At 52.9% G+C, this 25,890-nt stretch overlaps 1 protein-coding gene across 1 annotated transcript; it reads right to left on the minus strand.

The window, feature by feature from the left end:
* Positions 1 to 423: 423 nt before the first annotated feature.
* On the minus strand, positions 424 to 23,320 carry RTN4R (reticulon 4 receptor). The gene is made up of 2 exons (XM_044656603.1): positions 22,804 to 23,320; positions 424 to 1,901 (listed from the first exon to the last, which is right to left on the minus strand). The coding sequence occupies exons 1-2, from the start codon at positions 23,318 to 23,320 to the stop codon at positions 424 to 426; spliced, it is 1,995 nt and encodes a 664-aa protein (XP_044512538.1).
* Between the last annotated feature and the right edge of the window lie 2,570 nt (positions 23,321 to 25,890).

The raw sequence follows: 25,890 nt of genomic DNA on the forward strand, positions 1-25,890 counted from the left end.
CAGCAATATTCAGAGACAGGCTTCCGGAGAGCGGCACGCATGCCGCCTTGGCAAATGGGAACTTGCGACATCGTTCGGGAGGATTCCAACTTAGAAACAACCGTGGGGAGTCTTTTCCTTTTGTTTTGTTTGAAAATCTGTGTGCGTGTGAGTGTGTGAGTGCATGTGTGCTGAAACATTCTGGGGGAGACCTTTTCCTCAGGGCAGCTCCGGGGGGCTGACTCAGAAGGCCCAGGTGTGGCTGACCTCCCCACTCGAGAACGCCCCCTCTGTGGAAAGCAGGTATCGCCCTCCCTCGATTCCCCTGCTGAGGGGCCAGGGGTGCGCTTTATCCACACCTGTTTTCTCTATAAAGGCCTCCAGTTCCCCTGCGGCCCCGGCCTCTGTGGCACAGTGGCAGGTGCTATTCTTCCTCGGGAGCCATTAAGAGGACCACGGTGAAGTCCAGAGCAGAGCCACTGAGAAAGCCAAGGCAAGGGCCAGGCCAGGCTGAGCAGAGGCAAGGAGGCTGCCGCCGCTGCTGCCACCACTGCCGCCACCTCCACCACCGCTGCCGCTGCCCGTGGGGCCTGTGCGGCACTGGGCCTTGGTCCGGTTCTTTCGGGAACAGCCGGGCCTCCGACGAGGGGGCGCCACAGAAGACTCCCCAGGTTCCAGGAGGTCAGGCTGGAAGTTGGTCAGAGGGATCTCCACGTTGCTGGGGAAAGTCCCAAAGGGCGAATCATTGATGTGCTTCTGGGTGGCGTTTTTGGCAGCATCCGACTCTGCCATCTTGGGTTTGGACATGTTTTCCTTGTCCTTCCGGCCATTGCCAGTGGGAAGGCCACCATATTGGGGGCCTCCGTGCCCCGTGGCTTCGTACATGAAAGACTTGTCCACCTCCGGCTGACAGCATTTCAGAGGGCCGTCTGGGGGCCCAACTGGCAGAGGTTCCACGGTGGGCCCTTTGCCATGTCTGATCTTTGGCCCTGACCACACCTGGTTGATGGGGTCCACGCAGCCCTCCAGGTCAGCGCTGTGGAGCCGCTTGAGGTCTCTCCCAGCCAAGCGCGGCGGCAGGTGGCACTCAAGGTCGGAGGAGGAGCCCTTAAACTGCTTGAACCAGCCCCACAGGGATTTGGCGCGGCAGTCGCAGATCCAGGGGTTGCCGTTGAGGCGCAGGTATTGCAGGGATGCCAGTGGGCTCATGGTCTCCCCAGCCAGCACCGTTAGGTTGTTGTTGAACAAGTAGAGTGTCATGACTTTGCCCAGGTCGTGGAAGGCCCTGGGGTGCACGCGGACCACCTGGTTCTGGTGCAGGAGGAGGCGGTCCAGGTTGAGCAGGCCGCGAAAGACGTTCTCCGCCAGCTCCCGGATCCCGTTGCCGTGCAGGAACAGGTAGGTGAGGTTGGCCAGGTCTACGAAGGCCTCGTCCGGGAGGGCCTGGAGGCTGTTGTCCTGGAGATAGAGGTACTGCAGTGAGAAGAGGCCCCTGAAGAGGCCAGGTGCCAACTCCAGGAGGCCACAGCGGTCCAGGTGCAGCGTGTGTAGGCGCCGCAGGCCCCGAAAGGTGGCCGGGTCAATGGTGCGCAGCTGGACGTTGTCGCTGACATCCAGCTCCTCCAACTTGTCCAGGCCGGCGAAGGCGGCCGCCTCGATGACACTGATGGCGTTGGAGTGGATCCACAGGATGGTCATGTTGCGGCACGAGCGGAAGCTGCTGGCCTGGACCTGGCTGATCCGGTTGTTGTGGAGGAAGATGCGCTGGCTCTGGGCAGGGATGGCGGCCGGGATGGCGGTGAGGCCCTGCTGCTGGCAGCTGGTGGTGATCTTGGGCTCACTGTAGCACACGCAGGCCCCCGGGCACGGATCCGCTCGGGACCGAATGTTCAGGCAGAGGACCCAGATCAGCAGTTTGCTTCCTGGAGGAGAGGAGACACAAAGAGGACAGGATCAGCCCTCGTTCTGGGGCAGCCAGGACCCCCCTGCCAGTCTGCCCCAGAACTGAGCCTCGGGGCCGGGCATGGCCATACCTGCCAGGGAAAGGGGGCAACGGCCCGGCCAGAACCACCCGGGGCTCGCAGGCACAGAGCCAAGCCCAGAACTGGGCCAGCCACCACCACCCCATCGGCCTTCTCTGTCCCCAGAGCGGCACTCGTGGGAGGCATCGGAAGTTCCTCCAACCCAAATATCTCCCCACCACCGGAGCTGTAACTAGGCCAGGCAGGCAGGGCTTGGAACCAGAGGGCCCAGGCTTAAAGGGCAGCGACGACGGCCACCACCCAAGGGAGCCCTTCCTACCCGCACCCCATTCAGCAGCAGGAAATCCCGGCTCAGCACCCTGCATTCCCACCCCTCGTCAGCTGCATCCCAGGAGCCTCCCCCTCACCTCTCACCCCTTCCCCAAGGCACCAGAACGCCCTTCTTCCATACCACCCTTTGCCACACACCTCAGAGGCACCCCTGCCCCAAGGCAACCACCCTGAACAGCCCCGAGCAGCCCTAGGCCTCTGGTTCCACTCTACCTGGGAACGTGCCAGCTAGGTGGCACACAGGGGAGAACACTAGATTCGGAAGGAGGGAGACTTTTGTGTGGCCCCGGAGAGGTCACTTCCCCTGTGCCTCACCTCCATTTCCTCATCTGCCCAATGGGATAATAATAGCACCTGCCAGGGTCATGGGGAGCGGGGGGTCAAGTGAAATACTTCATGGACCTAAATGGCGTTTCCTGCCATCGTCACTGTTGTCCTTGGTCCCCGGGAAGCCAGACCGGCTCTTCCACAGCCTCACGCCTGCCTGTCCCCCCACTGGCTGGGACACTCAGCCCCCACCAAGACTGGCAGGAAAGGGGCAGGCGGGTGAGGTGAGCCCAGCGGAGAAAGCCCACGCCACTCTGCTGGCACAAGCCAGTGGAAAGAGCCCAGGACCTGAAGTCCAAAGACATCAGTTCAAATCTAGCCCTGCTCCTTTCACCCATGCCATCTTCCTCCCAGGCAGCTTGGAGGGAAGCCCAGAGAAATGAAGCTTTTTATCGTTATCAGAAGTTCTAATTCTCCATCTTGAAGCAGTGCCGATGGCCAGGAGCTGCTATATCACCCATTTCCTGCCAACTGCCTTTAATAGACCAACCCTGAAATTAGGGGGAGATTTGAACCCAAGCCCGCCCAACTCAAAGTCTGGCCACATGCTATGTCCAAAGCCAGGATGGCTCTCGGGAAGGAGTCAAGGAAGAGACAACAGGACAGGTGGCTGAGGGAGAGAAATGTCCGCTTTGGAAGTTCAGAGGAAGGAAGGATTTGGACTTGCAATCAGGAAGACTCATCTTCATGAGTTCAAACCCAGCCTCAGACAATTGCTAGCTGTGTGACCCTGGGCAAGTCACTTCACCCTGTTTGCCTCAGTTTCCTCATCTAGAAAAAGAAGCCAGAGAAGGAAATGGAGAACCGCTCCAGTATCTCTGCCACTATAGGCCCCAATGAGGTCACAAAGACTCTGTCATGACTGAAATGACTCAACAACAATGAAAATTCTCCATGATAGTTTGCCAGAGCCCGAGACCTGTCCAATAATGTGCATTTGGGAGACAAGAGCCCTGAGCATTCTGGAGCTCATAGATAACTGAGGGAGGGCCACTCTGGAAAGCAGACTTTCTCCTCTAGCCCAGTGATGGGCAAACTACAGCCCACAGTCCAGAGGCGGCCCCCTGAAATGTTCTATCTGGCTGTGCCACATTATTCCTAATCTGGCGAATACGATGAGTAGGATACAATCCAATGAAACTTGGAAAGAGTTGCCTTAGAAACAGACTGACAGATGAGCATCTCCTTTCCATTGGCCCCCTCTTTAAAAAGTTTGCCCATCTCCATTTCTCTAATTATTAGAGATTTAGAACACTTTCTCATGCTAAAATGATAACAGGGGAGAGTAATAAATGTTGGAGGGGATGTGGCCAAATTGGGACATTAATGCATTGCTGGTGGAGTTGTGAACTGATCCAACCATTCTGGATGGCAATTTGGAACTATGCCCAAAGAGCAATAAAAGAATGCCTGCCCTTTGATCTAGCCATACCATTGCTGGGATTGTACCCCAAAGAGATCATAGATAAAGACTTGCACAAAAATATTTATAGCTGCGCTCTTTGTGGTGGCAAAAACTGGAAAGCGAGGGTATGCCCTTCAATTGGGGAATGGCTGGACAAATTGTGGTATATGTTGGTGATGGAGTACTATTGTGCTCAAAGGAATAATAAACTGGAGGAATTCCATGTGAATTGGAAAGACCTCCAGGAATTGATGAAGAGCGAAAGAAGCAGAGCCAGAAGAACAGAAGAAGTACACAGAGACTGATATACTGTGGTAAAATCAAATGTAATGGACTTCTGTACTAGCAGCAATGCAATGACCCAGGACAATTCTGAGGGATTCATGGAAAAGAACTCTACCCACATTCAGAGGAAGAACTACAGGAGTGGAAAAACAGAAGAAAAACAACTGCTTGAACACTTGGGTTGATGAGAACATGATTGGGGATGTCAACCCGAAAAGACCACACCAATGTAACTATCAATAATATGTAAATAAGTCTTGACTACGGCGGGGCGTGGAGGGTGGGGGAGCAGGGTTGAGGGGGTGATGAAGGGTAAAGTAAAAACATGAATTATGTAACCATGGAAATTTTTTCTAAAAATAAAAAATTATTAAAAAAAAAAAGTTTGCCCATCACTGCTCTACACACATCCTAGCGATCGGGTCCCTGGCTTCAGAGTTAGATGCCACCTTGGGGGCCATCCAGCCCAACTCTTGTCTGATCCATCCACCCCTTCTCTGACATTTCCAACAAGTGAAACCCCACCTTCACTTGAAGACCTCCAGTGATGGCGAGCTCATTACCTTTCAAGACAACTCTCACTGCAAAGTTTTGATTTTTTTGACACCAAGCCTCTTCCTCTCTTGGTGTCTTCGTCTCCTCCCTCACTGCTCCTAGTGTTCTCCTTTGGGGCCAGGCAGCCGAGTAGAAGACTGAAACGGGGACTCGTCCAGCCCAGGAAGTCCAGCCGCCAAGCAGTGGACCCCTCAGATGCCCTGGAGTGATTCCCAAGGAGCCCTCCAATGACAATGTCAACCTATAAATAACTGCACGTTCTGTAGGCTGGATCAATAATCTCTGCTATAAGCTGCTCTCCTGTTTTCCAGCGTACGTAGATGCTGTTTGCGTGACTAAATCCGAATTCATTTCCAAGCATTCCGGAGCTCCCCAGGTGGACTTGGGTTCTCCGTTACCCCCTCAGTCAGTAACCTTCCTAGGGCACACCAAGGCTGACCGCATGGTCCCTGCTCCAGAGCCTTCAGGGCTCCCCACTGCCTCTCCTCTGAAACATCCGGCTCTTCCCTGCTCTTCCATCCCTCCAACTTCTAGCCACAGCAGATGGCCAGCGGTACCCAGAATCCAACTCTCCCCCTCCCCCTCTGTGGCCTTGGCACAAGCTGCCCTGCCCCTGGTCCTAGCTCCCAGCCTTCCCTGCAACTCTCCAACCCGAGGGTGGCACCAGCCTCAATGTCCACCCTTGTCCCTTTCTGGAAGCCAGACTCAGCCGGGCATCTGCTCACCGGAGGGGACAGAGAGAGCACAGACAGCAGAAAGACGCTGGGGCTTTTAGGTAGAAGCCTGGGGTTCAAATCCCAGGTCTACCAACTTGGTATAAATAGCTGGCTTTTCATTCATAATTAGTGAGGTGACCTCTCCAGGGCTGTTTCCTCATCCATCATATGGAGTGATCGTCCTGGCACTGCCTGCCTCGCGCAAAAGGCTTTTGCAAGCACGTCTTTGAGACTTCGAGGAATCCACTTCCTCTCTCTGGGCTTCCATAAAATGAGAGGGAGGGGGAGGGGGAGCGAGGTGGTCTCCGCCATCTTTCTTTTCCCTTCCTTGTCTCTCCTCTTTTCTTAGCTTCTCTCTCCCTCTCCCTTCTTCCCTTCTTTCGCTCTGTGCCTTTTCTTTCTCTTTCCCTCAATCTTTCTTCACTTCCTCTGTCTCTCCCTTCTGCCCACTTCCTCTCTCCCACTTTCCACCCCATAATAATCCTGCCCTCCGCTAACTCACAGGACTGCTGCAGGGGAACATTTGTGAAAGGTAAGCCTTTTGGGGCCTCCTAAGGCCCAAGGGGTGGCTCACTCCCCAGGGCCTGGAGTGGGGGACAGGGAGAGGGCTCGAGACACAAAGGGTAGGTGGAGGAAAACGCAGCTGCCGGGAGAGAAGCCTCCTACCTCAATACCCCATAGGGCCATCCTATGAAGTACAAAATAGGAACCCCTGGGGGGCTACTGTCCACACAAGCTTTCAGGAGGGGAGCTCCAGACAGCATAGCTTTGGGCATCCCCATCCAGGGGCCTCTCTGCCTAGGAAGCTTCTGTATCTTGTGGTTTCCCAGAAAACATCCCTCCCCACTCCTTCACCCAGAGGGAAAGGCCCACAGTATGTACAGACCCGTGCCTCCAGGACCTACGGGCTCAGAAAACAGGCCTGACCTCTATTCTGGGACCTGGATACTAAGCTTATTCATCCATCCATCCATCCATCCATCCATTCATTGACTCATCTATTAATTCACCCATTCAGTTATTTACCCATCCATTCATTCATTAATTCAATCATCTATTCACTCATTTATTCACTCAATTATTCATTTACTCGTTCATTCATTCATCCATTCACTTTTTCACTCAGAGGCCTTTCTTCAAGTGCCTACTTTGTATAGAGAAATTTTAAGAAGAGCCTGCCTTGGGGGCAGCTGGGTAGCTCAGCAGATTGAGAGTCAGGCCTAGAGACAGGAGGTCCTGGGTTCAAATCCGGCCTCAGACACTTCCCAGCTGTGTGACCCTGGGCAAGTCACTTGACCCCCATTGCCCACCCTTACCACTCTTCCACCAAGGAGCCAATACACAGAAGTTAAGGGTTTAAAAAAAAAGAAGAGCCTGCCTTCAAGAAGCTTCCATTCAGCCTTTTCACCAAGGCCCGTGTCCCTGCTTGCCCCCTGGTAGCCAGGCTTTCCTTGGGGGAAACCCTTGCCCTATGCTTCTAAGCCCATAGGCCCTCCGGTAACCCACCTGCCCATTCACCTTTCACAGGTCTGCTCGAATTCAGGACATCTCAGCCCCCTCCACTCCCTTCACACTTTGAATCCTGGCTGGAAAGAGGAGGAAGAGGGAGTCCAGCCATCCCTGAGCTAAAGCTGCTCCAGGCACTGAGGAGAATACACTGGGGAGAACAGCCTTGGAGGGGCTCCCCAGACTGCCCTGCCAGTGGGCCCTGCCAGTGGATTCCAGGAGAATGTCAAACAGACTCACAGGAGCCCAGAGCCTTCTGGGAACTGTAGGGCAAGCTTGGCTCCCTCCCTCCCAGCTTCTGATGAAGCGGCCCCAGGATGAGTTCAGAGAGTAGAGATGGACAAAGCTGGGTTGCGGGGCCCTGCCGGTCCCAGCTCTACCACATACTGTTTGGGTGACGTAGGACAAGTCATGGAGCCTGGCTGGACTACAGTTTCTCATCTGTGACATCATCATAGAACATTGACAGGGTATTTTAAGGTTTGCGAAGTGCTTGACAAATATCTCACTTGAGCCTCACGACTCTGGGAGGAAAGTGCTATCACTATCCTCATTTTATAGTCCAGGAAACGGAGGCAGGCAAAGGTGAAGTGACTGGCCCAGGGTCACAGCCCATAAAGTGTCTGAGGTGGAATTTGAACTCAGGGCCTCCTGATTCCAATTCCACTGTGCCTCTTGGTTGTCTCTAAGAGAATCTGTGTTTGTATATCAAGGAAAGAGGGGACTGGATGGCTGTGTGACCTTGGCAGAAGCACGGAGCCTCTCTGGGCCGCAGTTTCCCTCAGATCAGCTGATCTGAATGATCTCTCCCCGCTATGATGTCTTCATGCCCCCCCCTCCCAGGGTCAGTAAGGTCCGGCTCCCGGGACTACTTGGACCTGCCGCGCCTCTCTCAGCCCTGCTCGGAAATGGGTCAGTAAAGGCTTCTTGGCGAGGCATCTTGGATAGCCCTTTCACAAAGGAAAGAGACTGTCTACAGCCAATGAAGGGGTGGCTTATGGGCCTGGGGCTGAGGATGGGGCGCCCTGAGCAGAGCCATCACTGCGTACTGAAGAGCCGCCCCTAGAAGCAGAAAACTAGACGCGTTCAGGACCCCGGAGAGCGCGCCGCGCCCGGTCACCACCGGGCTTCCCCTCACGGGCTCTGGCTCCACAGATGGGCACACAGATGCGCATTCGTACACGCACAGCGCATCCACGCGAACACGTGTGTGAACGCGCGATGGGCACACGTGTGTGCGTGCACGCATCACACAAGTACACGTGTGTCTGCAGCGCGTGCACACACGGACACACATGGTTACGTGCACAAGTGCACTGGCATGCATGCATGATTGCATGCACACAGGGCACGCTCACATGCTCAGACAGGCACACGCACACGCATGATTACATGTTCGCTCGTGCTCACATGCACACACATGTTCCCACTCAAACATGCACATGCTCACACACATACATGCTCACCCATACACACGCGTCCCCCCCTCCTCCCCCTTTCCCGGGCTCAGCTCCTGTAGCTTCTTCTCGCATTTGCATTTCCGCCCAGAAGGCAGCCTGGGCATAAATAACACTCGCGGAGCCTTCACCCTCCTACAGAGCAGCTGACTCTCGGAGGAAGCCGGTCCCGGCTCTCCCCCCTCCCTTCCCCCAGTTCTTCCCTGCCTTGCTCAGTTTCTCTGTCTGGAAAATGGGGCAGTAGCTTGGAAGCGCTGGCAGAGGCCTTGGAGCTGCCCAGTCCAAACAGTCCCCTTCTCCCGTACAAGGACGGGCCCCCCACGCCCACGCCTCCATGCACATCGCCCTCGGGTGCGCCCACCCATCCCCTTTTCCCAGACGCCTGCACGCTGAGAGGGACTTACTTGTCCAAGGTCACCCGGGCTCCCAAGGGCAGCGCTGGGATTCGAACCCAAACCCTTGGGCTTCAAATCCGAGACTCCTCCCCCGGGGCCACTCGTGACGGAGCTGCTTTTCTAGTCTCCAAACTGGGGCCTATTTTCTGTCCTTGGTCTCGGGTGGGAACTGGGGAGGGGGCGGATGCGGGACTCGGGCGGCGCCTCCCATTCGTTTTTAGCCCAACACAGTCATTTGGGCCTCGCGTGTGTCAGATGGAGCCGGCTCTGGGAGCGGGTCCCGCCGGGCCCCTTCCTTTCTCGGAGGAATCTGGGCCTGCAGAGGGGGTGTGGAGCAGCCGAGGTCACGCAGGGAAGCGGGGCACAGCCGAATTGGGGACTGGGAGCTCTCCGGCAGGGCTCTGCCCACGATCTCGCTGCATCTCTTTACCGGCCCCGCCGGATGTGCCACCAGGCGACTGGCGCTGGGGCTCAGAGGCGGAATTTTCCTGGGTCCAGAGCAAGGGCGGGAGCCTGCCTCCGCGGGGAAACTGAGGACCCCTCCTAGGGATTCTCGGGCAGGTTGCCCCGCAGTCAGTGTTTCGGTGAACTCCCCCGGAGGGAGGAGGCCAGAGCCTCGCCTCGCCTCGCCTCCCCTCCCCCTCCACTTTATTTATTTAGCTATTTAGTTAATTTTTAACATTCTTTTTTCAAACGCTGAGCTCCAAGTTCTCTCTCCCTCGCACCCCTCCTCCACCCATTTCTAAGGCAAGCAATAGGATATCAATTATACATGGGAAATCATGCAAACCATATTTCAGCCTTCTGCTTTGGAGAACAAAACTCGCACCCCCTCCCTCCCTCCCTCCCTCGCTCCCCCAACCTCCAGGGCGTCCGCACCTCCGCGGGCGAGGCAGCAAGCTCGGGTTCTAGGCCCCCCTCCATCCTGGGGGCCTCCCGCTACTTCCTCCCCTTGGCTGGCCCCTGGAAGTCCCCAGGCCAGTGAAGTCACCTCTCCGCTGACAGAGCACTTGTCTGCATTCTACAGGTGAGGGCCGGGAGACTGGGCTTGCCCAAAGCCGGCTAATTAGGTCACGAGTGGATTTGAACCCAAGACTTTCTGACTCCAAGTGGAGCGAGCCAGAAACCAGCCCCTGCCCCTCGGGGCCTGGCGCCAGCCTCAGTCCAGGGAGGAGACACAGAAGTCATCTTTAAGCAGCCTGATAGAAAGAGCCCCGAACCGGAAGTTGGGAGGTCTGGATTCAAGTACTGGCTCGGCCTCTTAGCCGGCTCTTGGCCCTGGGCGAGGCCTTTCCCCTTTTCCGCTCTGTTTCTTCCTCTGACCTAGAGAAATGGGAGCCATCGTTTCCACCAGGATTCTCCTCAGGGCTGTCAGAGCCCCAGCCATTCCAAGAATCTCAGCGTTGGCACCCAAGGGGGCTCAGAGGAAGCTCCCCCGCCCTGCCATGCCCCCAAGGGGTCCTCCAGCTTCTGCCTGAGGACTCCTAAGGAAGGGGAGCCCACGTCCTCTCCAGGCAGCCCATCCCTCTTTGGGGAGCTTTTCCTGATGCCAAGCCTACATCTATAACCTCTCCCCATGGTCCCTCTTCCTGCCCTCTGGGGCCAAGCAATAAGGCTAAGCCCACTTCCCCAAAAGAGCCCCTTGTTCACTGGCAGATCGCTATTGGGCTCTCCCTGGCTTCTCAGTCAATTGTTATCAAGTGCCCGCTATGTGCCAGGCACTATGCCAAGCCCTGGAGATACAAAAAGAGACAAAGCCCCATCCCTGCCCCCACAAGGAGCTTACAATCTAATTGAGGAGGCGGCATGCAAGCAGATCCTTGTAGGAAAGCAAGCTATAAATAGCATAATTAGAAAATAATTAGCAGAGGGAGAGTAGCCGATTTAAGAGGGAACTGGGACGCCTCCTCCAGGATAAACAGCCCCACTCCCTTCCGTTAGCCCTCCTAAGGCAGGATCTTCCCAACCTCCCGCATCCTGACTGCCCCCCACTGGACAGAGCCTAGAGGGTGGTTCCCCCAGAAAAGGTGGGATTTCTGCGACTGCCTTTTCCCTGGCCCTGGGAGTGGGAGCAATGGCCTCCGTGACCCCTCCGTGGGACCCAAGGAGGCCAAAGGACTACCAGGGCCAGGAGGGTGAGCCCTTCCCAACCCCAGGAGGAGTCGGATCTGACCAAAATGGACACACAACCCATTTAGTCTTCCGAACAAAGCAGTCTGTTTGATGTCTCAGATGGAAATTTCCTCAGCCATAAATAACGCATCAGCACAGACTCTTCCAAAACAGAGGAACATTCCTGCTTCTTGCAAGTGGTAAGGAAGGCTGCTTTTTATTCTTCAGCTCCAGACCTGTCTTCCCCAATGGCCCAGGAAATTATTGGGGGAGGGGGGATCTAGAGACTGAAGTCGGCCCGAATCTCTGCACAAAATACAGCAGAAAGCACTGTACTGAGCATCAGAGAGTCTTTTGGAGCCCCATCTCTACCACTCGTGAGCTGGGTAGCTTTGGTCTCTGTTGCCTCATCTCAGAAAATAGGTGGGATTGACTAGACAACCCCTAAAATCCACCCCCTCCCCACCTCCAGCTCCAACCCTGTGAGGCAGAGATTCCACGGCTCTGAGAATCCCATCCTGGATGCCTTCCCACTTCCTTACCAAGTCTGGCTTTGAACCCTGGCTGGGCTACTATCTACTGATAGATGGGATGACCTTGGGTAAATCACTTCCTCTTGCTGGGTTTCCTTTTCTGCCAGATGGAGAAGCTGCACTAGGAGATCTATCTCTAAGGTCCCTTCTAGGGCTAAATCTCCAGTTTAGTCCATCTCCTCCCCTTTCCTGAAAGCCTGTCTCAAATCCCTTCTCTTCTTAGGAAGCCTCCCATGAATGAATGTAGTCTCGTCAACAAGCATTTATTAAGTAGGGACTCTAGCTCACAAGCTCTGCTAATAAATAAATAAAAGAATGGGAAAATGTTCAGCGAGTGCTAGCGGTGTCCTAAATGCAAGAGATACCAAAAACAAAAACAAAAAAACAGCCAGATAGTCCCTGCCTTCCAGGAGCTTACATTAGCACGCAGGAACAGTCTACATGCGAGAATGGTAGCCAGAAAGGGACCCTTTAGTCTAGTTAAGTTACTGGGTTGGTGAGAAGGGCCATAGAGGAGTCGGTTGACATGCCCCATCCAGGAACAATGGCATAATTGATTTGATCATGTTTCATTGTTCCAGAATTGTGGGGGGGGGGGGGGAGTGGAATGTTGGCAAGGAGATGGTAGAAGAGATGGAGGGGAGGGAAGGGAGGGTCCTTTGTATGGCCAGGGCTTTCCTGAAATGGTGTCCTGGGAGAGGCAGACACCAAGCCCATGCTGCTCTCATGGATTGATTCAATCAATCAATCAATCATTCTACTAGCAGCAGACACTGTGCTAGATGCTAGGAAAACCTAGAGAAAAAAAAATAGAAGCTGCTCTCAAGGAGCTGCCACCCAGTGAGTAATAATAGTAATGAGGAGAAAGATGTCTGGAGAAGCACCATGGAGTAGAGGAGCGAGAGCTGGCCTTGGACCCAGGTTCAAGTCCAGCTGCTGTTACATTTTATATGTGAGTCTAGACAACTCTTCAAAATGAGAAGATGCTGACCACTGATAAAAGAAGTTTCCTCACACTGGAGTTCTTCCCAAAATAATAGACAGACAGAAAGACAGATAGACATAGATAGATAGATAGATAGATAGATAGATAGATAGATAGATAGACAGGCATAAATAAATAAACAGGTGGAGAGAGAGAGAAATGGATGCATGGATGAGTGGGTGGATGGATGCAGACTGACAAGAGATGAATAAATAAATAAATGAATGAATGGCTAAATAACTATTAATAACTGTGCTTTAAAGATTGTCAAGACTTTCCATTGTCCCATTGGAGCCTGGCAACAATTCAGTGAGTGGGCACCATAAAGTGTTTTCATTCCCATTTTACAGAAGAGAAAACAGACTCAAAAGAAACTGTGGGTCTTATTCTCTGTGAACGAGAAGCCCATTGCCTTGCCCAACCATCACACAGCACATTAGCATCAGAACTGGGGCTAGAACTCAGGTGTCCCAGGATACCCTGATCAGCCTGATCTAAGGGCAGCAGTCCTCAGTGCCTGTCACCTCCAGGAACCTCACTCATGGTGGAGATGAGTTTGGGGAGTGAGAGAGCCAGACCTTCCGGTGGGCCCAGGTAGGAAAGCTAAGATTATCCCCCCAGGGTCCTCCCTAGAGTTCTCCGGGGCACAGCAGGGCTTTGAGGCCAGGCTTCCTCCTCTAAGGTGGTTGGAGCTCCAGATCAGGATAAATAATTCATCAGAGAGCACCAGGGTCCCTGGGGAATCCCAGTCCAGCCCAAGAGTTTGTTTGGCTTTAATTATGGAAATTGAAAAAAAATCTGCCTTAGAAAGAGCAGGAAGTTGTAAGAGTCCCCTCAAGGCCTGACCCAGCCCTCCTCCACCTTCTCTTTCCCCTAAAAGGAGCCGGGGTGGTCCCAGACCCTCCAGCAAATATTTATGGAGCTACACTAGGTTCGAACAGCCTGTTACATATTTGAGCTCATTGACTCTGTTGTAGAAGAATGGAGCCCAAGGTTTGAATCAGAGGACTCTCTGTGTGACTGTGGGTCTCAGTTTCCTCATCTGTAAAATGGACATAGTAATCCATTGTACCTGCCTCACAGGATTCTCAATTGAGAGTAGGTATGTGATGTGACCTGCAAACCTTGAAGCCCCATCTGAATGTGAACTTTCATTATTATGTTTGTGGGCTTAAGATGTTCCTAGGAGGGCATTTCCTCTACCCTTGCAGACCATCACCTGCCATCGAGTGCCTAAGAGAGCTGCCTGGGGCAGGGATTGGTGCCAAATGGCCACCTTGTGTCTGAGGCAGGACTTGAACCTAAGCCTTCCTGATTCTTGGCCTCCATCTACTAAGCCTGATGCCTCTTGTGATGATGAGGAATAGGAAGGAGGAGGAAGGAGAGAAGAAGAATGATGTAAAGAGTTGGGAGGAGGGGGAGAATCCTAATAATTAACTATTTAAAATATTTCACATTTACATGGCTTGTTATGGTTTGCAAAGCATTCTCCTTGGGTTATATCATTTGATCTTTCCTGGAAGGTAGGTGTTAGTATTATTTATATTTTATAAGTGGGGAAACCAAGGCAGAGAGAAGCCAAATGACTTGTCCAAAGTCTCAAAGCTAGGACATGATTGAGACAGGATTCGAACTTGGGTTTCTTTGAATCTGAGTCCTGTCCTCTAAGCCCTCTTCCATCAGAGGCTGCAGGACCCCTAGGTGGGGTTGCACTGGAGGGGCTCCCAGCTCAACTCTAGGTCAGCCTGGTTGTCCCTTTTGTCTTTTCTGCCCCTCTGATCTAGGAGGAGTCCCCACCAGCCTCTCTGCTACCTTCATTTATGCAGGAGCCAAGGCCCCTCACCCAGGCCTCCTCACTGCTTCCCTGCTGGGGAGGTGGAGGATGCTGAGATCAGGGACGAGAGTTCTGCCTTCTCCTCACCTGCTCTACCAGCCCTCCCTCCAGGTGGGCATTTCTTCCAAAGGAACCATTCAAATACACAACCATCCACTAAAGCCAAGAGGTCCCCTGACCCTTCTCCACCCTGAGAAAAGCCATCCACCACCACCATGGACCTCTCTCTGTCTTGACTCAAACTCTGGCCTGTACCTATGCTTTATAGACCAACTAGAAGGCTACCTCCTCCTCCAGAAAACCATCCTGTCCAGCCCCCTCTCCTGCCCCAAATCGAGATCTCTTGGAGGGCTTGGCTTGGCCCTCTGTAACACACCAATCATGAAATAATCATCTCGAGGCTTGATCTTCCATTTCGAGCTTCCCAAAACAGTCTCCTCACAGCTCCCCTGAAAGGCGTCTCCCCCAGCTACCAGAGATCTCTGTCAGATCATGACTTCATCTTTCTCAAGCTCTCTGCCGCCTTTGGCACCATCCGTCACCCCCTTCTTCGGGAGTCCTTCTTCTCTCCAGGTTTTCAGGGCACTGTTCCTCCTGGTTCTCCTCTTACCTGCCTGGTTGCTCATTCTCAGTCTCCTTTGCTGGGGCTCCATCCAGATGATGCCCACTATCCATGGCTGTTCCCCAAGGCCCCTCTTCTCTTCTCTTCCTCTCTGCTACCTCACTGGTGATCTCATCAGCTCCCATGGATTTAATGACCATCTGTCTCTATGCTGATAATTTTCAAAGCCACCTAGCCAGCCCTAACCTCTCCGGCTGCCCTCCATTCTCACCTCACCAAATGCCTAGTGGACATCTCCAAGTAGACATCCCTCTCAGCACAGGAACTGAACTCATCTTTTCCCCAAACCTTCTTCCCTCTTTTCAACTTCCCTGTTGCTAATGGAGAGCTCCACCATCTTCCCAATCCCCTCACATCAAAACATGGAGGTCATCCTTCACTTCTCTCTCTCTCTCTCTCTCTCTCTCTCTCTCTCTCTCTCTCTCTCTCTCTCTCTCTCTCTCTCTCTCTCACACACACACACACACACACACACACACACACACACACCATCTCTAGTCCATTGCCAAGTCCTGTCAATATTACCTTCATGGCATCTTCTCTCCTCTGACCTGCCCCCACCCCTGTGCAGACTGCCATCCCCTCACACCTGGACCACTGGGCTAGCTGCTGTGGGGTCTGCCTGCCTCCAATCTCTTCCCCACTCCAGCTTAGCCTCCATTAAGGTGATTTTTCCTGAAGCTCAGGTCTGACCATGTACGTCTCTCCCCACCTCACTAAACCCCAGTGGCTCCCTCTGACCTCCAACAGCAAATACAGAATCCTCTGTTTGGCCTCCTAAGTGCTTCACCATGTGGCCCCCTCCTCCCTTTCCTGTCTTCTCACACCTTATACCCCATCCCATGCATTCTGCAATCCAGTGACCCTGGACCCTTGCTGTTTCTCTCACAAGATGCTGTCTCATGAATCCTACCATTTTCTTTTCTTTTTTCTCTTAAACCCTTCCCTTCCATCTTAGAATCAATATCATGCATTAGTTCCAAGGCAGGGTGATGGAGGTTAAGTGACTTGCCCACGGTCACAGAGCTGGGAAGTGTCTGAGGGCAGATTTGAACCCAGGACCTCCCATCTCCAGGTCTGGCTCTCTCTCCACTCTAGCTGCCCCCAATCCTGGCATTTTCATGGGAATGTTGGCATTTCTGGAATTCTCTCCTTCCTCAGGCTCAGCTAGAAGTCTCAGTGTCTCCAAGAAGCCTTCGGCCCGTCCCTGTGGATGCCCTCTCTCTGCTGAGTAGCTCCAGTTTATCTTATCTCCTTAGTGTGTGTGTGCGTGTTTATCATCCAATATATCTCATTTGTACACACATTACTGTTTGCAGAGTACTTCCAGCGCAAGGGCTGCCTTTTGGCTTGCTTTGCATCCCTAACCCTAAGTTAGCGCACTGCCTAGCCCACAGTCCCAGGCTTAATGATGAATTACTGCTGCCCCACAGACTGTCTGAGGAGAACCGGGAAGGTTCGAGTTTGAATCTTACCAGGTCAGATCCATGGATCAGCATTACAAAGACAAAAGGGAAATCTTCCCCACCCCCCACCCTGGGGGGGGAGGGGCAAGGGGGTCCCCAATAGCTCTTCCACAGAATCAGCCTTTAGGCATTCATAAAGCACCTACTAGGCTGGTAGCCACAAAGACTAGAGTGGAACAATGCCTTCTCCCAAGGGGATTACAGTCTACATGGCAAAGAAAATAAACTTTCTCTTCTGTAAAATGGGGATAGTAATAGCCCCACAGGGACTGGCCAGCTTTCAGTGGCTCTTACTCCATAGCCTGGCCCCCAGGAGGGTTCCCTTCGTCCTCCCTACACCCCCCCCCACCTATGACTCCAATCCCTTTGCCCCACCCCGCCTCCGGCTGCCCTGTTTCCTCTGAGGCTCAGGGACTGGCCAGCCAGCCCTGTGAATCCTGTCTTCAGCCTAGTGATCAGGCCATGACTGCACAGAGATTTGGCCTGTTAATTTGGTTTTCAATTTTCGGACAAGAATAATCCAATTTTCTCCTCCCTCAGTGTTCTTCCCAGCGGTGCTCCCCGGACGCCCAGAGCACTCAGTTTCTTCCCCCTGGCCAGGGAGAGCCTTGGCTGGAGACCTCTGAGGTCCCTCGCAGCTCTGGCTAAAGTCTGGGCTCTTCTGACCCTGGGCTGAATTCCCGGCTTGTTCCATCCTCCTGACCCTCAGTGGTCCAGAGGCCGCAGGGGGAGGAGGCAGGGAGACTTTCTGCACCAGACAGGAAGAGGCTGCTGGCCCCAAGCGCCGAACTCGGCACTTGAAGGAAGGATGGAGGTGAGGGGGGCTAAGCTGTTGGAGGGCCCAAGGCCTCTCTTGCAGGGATAGGGACAAACGAGGGGCTCACAGGGAGGAGAAGAACCCTCGGGTACTGGCCCCAACTATAGGGTTGCCATAGCAGATAGAATGATAGATGGGGATAGAGTGCAGGAGTTGGGAAGATTGGAGTTCAAATCTGGCCTCAGATACATACTCATTGTATGACCCTGGACAAGTCACTTAGGCTCAGTTTCCTCAACTCTAATAATACCCCCAGAACCTATTTCCCAGAGCTGTTGTGAGCATCATGGATCTAGATGGATCTTAGAAACCAGCTTCTCCCAACCTCCCATTTTACAGATTAGGAAACTGAGGTTCAGAGAGGCTAAGTGTTTTGTGAGAAGCAAAGGTCAACGTCTGATTTAAATGCAGGATTTCCTGGCCCCGAATCAGGCTTCCTACCTATTCCAGCTCACTGCCTTTCAAATACGATTAGAAGGGGGCACGTAGATGTACCTTAAAGCACTTTAGACACATCTGTTGTTATTGTCATTGTTAACTTGGCCTCAGTGGTGAGGAGTAGCCCACCATCCATTGCTTCCCTTTGTGTGTGGGGTGGGGGGCAGACACATCGAGAAGAATCTGAGCAGAGCCCCCTTTCCTCCTAAGAAACTTCCAGCTGGTCCTACTGTCTATGGGGGAGGGGGAGGGAAATAGCTAGCAAGTTTGTGAATTTTGCTGCTGTTTACACTCATGTCTATAGAAGGGAAAGACAATTAGCAAGTTTGTGAATTTTGCTGCTGTTTATTCTTGTCTATGGGGGGATAGCTAGTAAGTTTGTGAATTTTGCTACCGTTTACACTCATGTCTATAGAAAGACAATTAGCAAGTTTGGCTGGACAGAGAACAACCTCACATTCTAGCTTGGTCCTTGACCACCTTCAATAGTAGTTTGTTCAAATATATTCTCGCCCCCACCTCATCATTCCTACCTCACTTACTGTTGGCAGAGAGGACAGAGAGTGGGACCTGGAGGCAGGAAGACCTGAGTTCAAATTCTACCTCAGACACTTACTAGATATTTGACCCTGGGCAAATCACTTAGTCTCTCTTTGCCTCGATTTCCTCATCTATAAAATGGGCATAAAACTAGCATAAACAACTCCTATCCTCCAGGATTGTTTTGAGGATTAAAAGAGATATTTGTAAAGCACTTTGCAAACCTTAAAATATTTTGTAAGGGCTAGCAGCAGCAGCAGCTAACATTATTAGCTAACATCTTAGCTGGCAGCTTATACTATTGCTTGTAACTAGCTAAAAGTGTGCAGAAATTAATACAGAAGAAAACTGCCAATCAGGTGGGTCCCAGGAGAGAGGAAGAGGAGGAGGTCAAGGAAGATAAATGTACTCGAGGCAGGTCCTGTTCCCCCCCTCCTTCAGCAGGAGCAGGGTTACACATGTAAAGCTGGAAGGAACCTTAGAGCTGTCGGGTCCAACCCCACTGTTTTATGAGTGAGGAAGCAGCCTGAGAGATGTTGAGGCAGCTACACCGTAGGATTCGAACCTGGGACAAACCTTTCACCTGCCTCTTACAAAACTGCCTGAGGATCAAACCCGGCCTCAGCCACTTCCCAGCTGTGTGACCCTGGGCAGGTCACTTGACCCCCATTGCCCACCCTTACCAATCTTCCACCTATGAGACAATACACCGAAGTACAAGGGTTTAAAAAAAAAATCTAAAAAAAAAAAAAAACTGCCTGAGGGCTCTGAGCTTCAATAACTTGACCCAGGACTGAGCAGCTCCTAAGGATCTCTGAATAGGGTCTTTCTGATCCACTGACAACCTTAGTGATTTTTTTTTTAAAAACCTTAGAGATAATCTAGTCCAGTTTCCCCTCATTTTACAGATGAAGAGACTGAGGCACAGTCAGGCAAGGGAGACAGTTGTCACACTCTCCATAGTCGCCTTTAACCCTCCTGAAACAGGTTTGAATGCAGTCTGGCTGCTGTGTCCACAATCCTCTCAGCATGCTTCTCTCCGGGTCCCTGCCCTCAGTGGAAACCCTGGGCAGCTAAGAGGATCACCTGTAGAGAAAGATGCCGGGGAAGTGAGTCTCCTGACACCCGCCTCCCCACAACCTCAAGCATAGATGGTCGGTCCTCCTGGCCTGAAACCACAGACTCCTCTCGGTAAACACAGGCCATTACCAGCCTCTCCTCTCCAAACAGAAACAATAAACCAGTCTCTTCTCTGCTAACAGACATCACCACTAGGCTCCTTCTCAGATAACTCTGACTAGCACTCTTCCCCTCCTCTGCCCACAATGGCTTTCAGCAAATAAGCCACCACCAACCCCATCTGATGGTGAGACATTCCAGGGGCTTGGGAAGTCTTAGCACACTTGGGCATATGCACTCATGCTCAGGACAGTATGTTTTACCTGAGCAGTCCACCTCTGGGAACAGGAGCGTAAATAGCAGCAAAATTCACGAACTTGCTAACTGTCTTTCCCTTCTGTAGACATGAGTGTAAACAGCAGCAAAATTCACAAACTTGCTAGCTATTTCCCCCCTCTATGGACAGGAGGGTAAACAGTAACAAAATTCACAAACTTGCTCCCAGTTCCCCACCCCATGGACAGGAGTGAACAGCAGCAAAATTCACAAACTTGCTAATTGTCTTTCTGTAGACGTGAGTGTAAGCAGTAGCAAAATTCACAAACTTACTAGCTATTCTTCCCCCCTCTATAGACAGGAAGAAACAATAGCAAAATTCACAAACTTGCTAACTGTTTTCCCCCCTCTATGGACAGGAGGGTTAACAGTAACAAAATTCACAAACTTGCTAACTATCCCTCCCTCCCCCCAACAGTAGTAAACTGCAGCAAAATTCACAAACTTGCTAGCTATTTCCCCCCTCTATGGACATAACAAAATTCACAAACTTGCTCCCAGTTCCCCACCCATGGGCAGGAATGAACAGCAGCAAAATTCACAAACTTGCTAATTGTCTTTCTGTAGACGTGAGTGTAAACAGTAGCAAAATTCACAAACTTACTAGCTATTCTCCCCCCACCTCTATAGACAGGAGGAAATAATAGCAAAATTCACAAACTTGCTAACTGTTTTCCCCCCTCTATGGACCGGAGGGTTAACAGTAACAAAATTCACAAACTTGCTAGCTGTTCCCCACCCACAAACTTGCTAATTGTCTTTCCATTCCATAGACAGGAGTATAAACAATAGCAAAATTCACAAACTTGCTAACTATCCCTCCCTCCCCCCAACAGTAGTAAACTGCAGCAAAATTCACAAACTTGCTAGCTGTTCCCCACCCACCCGTGGACAGGAGGAAACAGCAAAATTCACAAACTTGATAATTGTCTTTCCATTCTATAGACAGGAGTATAAACAACAGCAAAATTCACAAACTTGCTAACTATCCACACACATACACACATACACCACACACACACACACACACACACACACACACACACACACACACACACACACACACACACACACACACACACCCCTAGACAGGAGTAAACTGAAGCAAAATTCACAAACTTGCTAGCTGTTCCCCATCCACCCACCCATGGATAGGAGGAAACAATAGCAAAATTCACAAATTTGCTGATTGTTCTTCCCTCCAGTCAACATTAGCAGCTGTGGTTGTGCTTGAAAAGCCTGCCACTTCACTGCTATAAGCCTCAGTTTCCACCAAAGGACTTTTACCTTATCTGCTAAACATATAGACAAACATTAGTTGGGAAAAAAAATAAACATTTCAACTCATCTATTATTTTTCTCTGAGAAAGCAAACTGTCTGGTATAGCAGAATGAGCCCCTCACTGGAACCCAGAACACCTGGATTCTAATCTCTTTTGCCAGAGATTTGCTGTGTAACCTTAGGCAAATCACTGACCCAATTCCGGCCCTTATTTTCCTCATCTGTAAGATGATTAGAGTAGGAGGTATCTAAGATCCCTTCCAGCTCTCACATCATGATTCTTTTTTAAAATAATATTTTATTTTATTTCCCCCCCTTGCATCATGATTCTGAGAAATGATCCATCTCCCTGATTTGTGTTCCAAAGTAGCTAATTCTCATGGGAACATTTCCTCCATTTATTGTTTTGGGGAAACGCAGAGATGTCTTCAGAAGAATGGTGGATGGTCTGTGCAGGAATGCTACCACATTGCAAGAAATACAGCCGTCCGGACAGGGGGAGGATGGGATGGCATCGACAGGAGAGGGAAGGTGTTTGCAGGGATGCAACCGTGTTTGTAGATCAAGGGTGTGATGGCACGTGTGGATGGTGAGAATGAGACTGCCAGAGACCTGAACAACAGGTGTGTGCTATAATGCACTGGTGTGTGCTATAATGCACTGGCGTCTGCAAGTCAGTGAGCATTTACTAAGCGCCTACTGTATGCTTGGCAGAAACACGATGGTATTTTCAGGAGTGATATTTTGTTGTTGTTGTTGTTGTTGCAAGAATAAGATTGGGTGTCTGTCTTAGTGAGATGGGTCTGTGGGAATAAGGCTGTGCTTGCAGGAATGTAAGACTGTTGGCAAGAGATCAGTGGTGTTTGCAGGAGGGCGATGGCTTTTGCAGACATGGAATGGCATTTGCGGGAGAGGGACAGTGTTGGCAGGAGAATGGTGGTGGTTTTAGGAAGCCGCTGGCTGTGCGCACTTGGGATGGGCTTCAGGAAACACAGCAGTGCTCGAGCTGAGCTGGGTTTTGTAGGAGCATGTCTGGGAGGGAGCCGTGGTGGGTGGGTGGGTGGGGGGTGATCCTGTTTGGAGGAACGCTGTGGCGTCTCTAGGAATGTGATGGCAGGAAAGAGAGACTGTTGGAAGAAAGATGGCTAAGTGTGAAGGAGGGGGAAGCTATTGACTGAAGGGTGAAGGTGCTTACAGGAAAGTCAAGGTGTTTGCATGAGAAGGTGAAGGTGTTTGCAGGAAAGCGAAAATGTTGGCTAGAGAGTAAAGGTGTTTGCAGGTGGGTAAAGGTATTTGCAGGAAAATGAAGGTGTTTGCAGAAGGGTTAAAGTGTTTGCAGGAAAGTGAAGGTGTTTGCTGGAGGATGAAGATGCCTGCAGGAGAAGGTGAAGGTGTTTGCAGGAAAGTGAAGGTGTTTGCATGAGAAGGTGGAAGTGTATGCCAGAGGGTGAAGGTGTTTGCAAGTGAGAGAAGGTGTTTGTAGGAGAGGAAAGGTATTTGCATGAGAGTGGAGGGGTTAGCAGGGGAATGAAGGTGTCTGCGGGAGGGTGAAGATGTTTGCAGGAAGGTGAAGGTGTTTGCCTGAGAGTGCAGCATTTCCGGGAGGGTGAGGGTGTTTACAAGACGCCGAAAGTGTCCGCAGGAGGGGGAAGGTGTTTGCAGGAAACTAGAGGTGCTTGCATAAAAGTGAAGGTGTTTGCATGAGAAGGTGGAAGTGTATGCCAGAGGGTGAAGGTGTTTGCCAGAGAGTGGAGGCGTTTCCAGAAGGGTGAGGGTGTTTACTAGAGGATGAAGGTGTCTGCAGGAAGGTGAAGGTATTTGCAGATGGAAGGTATTGCATGAGAGTGGAGGTGTCTTTGGGAGGATGAAGGTGTTTACAGGAGATGGTAGCTATTTGCATGAGAGTGGAGGTGTCCGCAGGAGGGTGAAGGTGTTTGCCTGAGAGTGGAGGCATTTCCTGGAGGGTGAGGGTGTTTACCAGAGGATGAGGGTGTCTGCAGGCGAAGGTGTTTACAGGAAGGTGGAGGTGTTTGCATGAGAGCTGGAGGGGTTTGCCCAGAGCGGAGGTGTCCGCAGGGGGCGGAGGTGTCCGCAGGGGAGGACAGCCTGGGGTTCTCCGGTAGACAATGGTATTTGTAGAAAGCCGAGGGTGTTTGCCACAGCCGCTGCTAGCCCTTGAAGGACTTGCGGGGAAGCCATGTTCCTTGCAGGAGAGCAATGCTAGTTCCAGGTAAATAATAGCCCTTGCAGGGATGCAGTGGAGTCTGCAAGCCAGCCATGGTTTCTGCGGGAGAGGCATCGTGGCTGCAGGCAGGAGCGGGCTTCCGTTTCCAGGGAAGCAGGAGGATTGCCGAGGGGCCTTTCCAGGCACTCTGGGGTCCGCGCAGGCAGGCAGGCAGGCCCGGGCAGAAAAGCGGGGGGGAGGGGTGCGGCTGTGGGGGAGGGGTGCGGGAGAGCGCGCTTCTCCTAGCTAGCAGATGGCCTGGGCTCCTCACAGAATCTTTGCAATCTTCCTTTCATCTGTGAGGAGGAACAGGAGGGAAGAAAGGCATTCTGAGGGGCTCACAGATGTCGGCTGAGAGCAGAGCCAGCTCCTGGAGAGGCTGGAGCTGGAGGGAGTCCCTCTTTGCCATCTAACAGTCAGCTCTTTGGCTGCCCCTTCCTGGGGCTTCTCTCCCACCCTGGCTGGCTCTTGCCAGGGCTCAGAGCACCAGGGCACTCTCTCAGGTTTAGCCCCGAAATGCAAGTGATCGGGGGTTCAATCTGCCCACTTGGTGGATGAGGACACTGAGGCTCAGTGCAGTGGAACAATAACAGCAGCAGTAATAAATCACATCCCTATAAGGATTACAGGGTGCCATCCCCACTGCACCCCCACAGAAGGGACAGTGAAAATGACCTCCACTCCATTTCCCAAGTGACTAAACTGAGGCTCAGGGACCGAAGTGACTTGCCCAGGGTCACACTGCATGTCCCTGTCGGGGCCTCGAACTCAGGGCAGCACTGTGCATTCCAAACACAGACACCCCATATGCCAAACACACGCTCTGGCCCAAACCTTGGGGCCGTCGCCCTCCGCCTGGCATCAGCTCCCCAGCTGCCCACTTATATAAATCCGGATTCCTCCCAGTCCCCAGGGCCCAGGGAGTGGGTGGCGGGTGGGTGGCTGAAGCTTTAGCTGCTGTTTTACTTAAGCACAGCAACATTCGATGCTCGCTGGAGTCCCAGAAGCCCCACACTGGCTGCTGGGCCGGAGCTTGTCCTCGGGGAGGCCCCTTTTCCTCACTCCCCGCTGGAGGTCCCCCGGAGCCCTGCAGACGCTTTCCGGGGCAAACAAGGCCTTTTCCACCCAAGGGGAGACGGAGCCTCGAGGGGGCTAAAGATGGCGGAAAGCATCGAAGGGCTGGCTACGTGCAGTCGGGAGGGAGGCCGAGAAGTCCCGGAGTCCCTGCCCTCGGGGAGATGGGAAGAGGCGCCACAAGATGGAGGCGCCGTGACCAAGGGGCAGAGACCATTGGGAAACGGTGGGGGGCCAAGGTAGGACCTCAGCAAGGGGAGGGCCGAAGAGACCCTGAGGAAGGAGGCGCGGCGGGGCTCCTGCTCCCTCCAGCAGCAGCTCTCGAGCCCCGCGATAGGCCAATCCCAGCTGTGCTCAGCAGGGACCGTGCTGGAGAAGGACATCCCTGGACCTGGCGTCGGTGCTTCCCAGCTGTGGGACCCCGGTCGAAGAACTGAGCCCGTTTGCCTCGGTTTCCTCACCTGTCCCTGGCCGCTTCCTTCCAGCTCGCATGCTAGATCCTGTGCTCGTCCATCCTCCATTCCAGGGGCCCCCACGCTCACTGCCCCCAGGCAGGGCAAGAACCAGCCTCCGGAGGGGGCCGCGGCGGGGGCGGCTCCCTAACCCCCTCCCCCAGCAGCGCTCCAGGAAAGGATGGGCCCACGCTCAGAGCCGCCCTGCCTCCCCTCGTTCCTGGCTGAGGTTCCACCTTCCTCTTTGGTCTCTGCTGGCTGCCTGGGCAGACTCGGGGCCTTTTCATCTCGACTCATTAGCAGGTCCCTGGGGCCCTCCTCTTTCCTGTGGCTTCATCTGAGCTCCTTCCAGGGAGCGCTTCCTTTGAGGGGAGGGGGAGCAGGGCGGAGCGGGCTGCCCCACTTTGTGGCTGCTAACCTCCTGGGGGCCACCCAAAGCACCCTTCCCCCAAACCTGGCCGGAGCCGGGAATCATGGTCCAGCCCAGCGCACCCCTGCAGTGGACAGAGGGCTGGGACTCACCCAAGGTCACTCGTGCCTAAGAGAGCTGCAGAGCCTCGATGCAATCCCAGATCTTCGGCTCTTTCCAGGATGCCATGAGCTCTTCTCATGAACATCCCCTACACACACACTCACGTGCTCAAACATGTCCATTCCCGGTGTAGGCACGCAGACTGAGGCTCCCACAGCTCCGTGGACCCATCCTCTTCTTCCATCTTCTCCTGCTTGCCCAATGACTCTGCTTCCTCCCCTCCTCCCTCCTCTTCCTCCTCTCTCTCCTCCTCCTCAGGGCCTCGCAGTAAAGGGTCAGCTGGAGCTCTGAGAGGGAGTAGCGCGCATTAGCAGTGGGAACGATTGCTTCCCAGACTGGCTCCTCGTAATTAATTAGTTCTGGTTTCTTCTAAAGAGCCGCTGACACCTTCCGAGTAACTGTGAAAGCCAGCCTCTCTTTTCTGAGTCAATCCTGCTCAGGGTTATTTTTGCCTGCGTTGACTTTGCTCCAGGTATGGGGTGGAGCGTGCTGGAGGGTAAGGAGCGGCACTCCTTTCTGACTGTGGCACTGAGTGGTCCAGAGTATCCTCCTGGAGCTCAGAGACACAGCCAGTGCCCGTCCCCTTC

This window comes from Gracilinanus agilis, chromosome 1 (genome assembly GCF_016433145.1).
Source record: "Gracilinanus agilis isolate LMUSP501 chromosome 1, AgileGrace, whole genome shotgun sequence".
In the NCBI taxonomy this organism is placed as follows: domain Eukaryota; kingdom Metazoa; phylum Chordata; class Mammalia; order Didelphimorphia; family Didelphidae; genus Gracilinanus; species Gracilinanus agilis.

Coding starts and splice junctions, on each gene's coding strand:
- RTN4R (XM_044656603.1), bottom strand. CDS start 23,320: ATGCCTCTCCCGCAGAAACCATGGCTGGCTTGCAGACTCCACTGCATC. Junction 1,902..22,803: donor GCAGACACCTTCATCCTCTA/GTAAACACCCTC, acceptor CCTCTCCTCCAG/GAAGCAAACTGCTGATCTGG.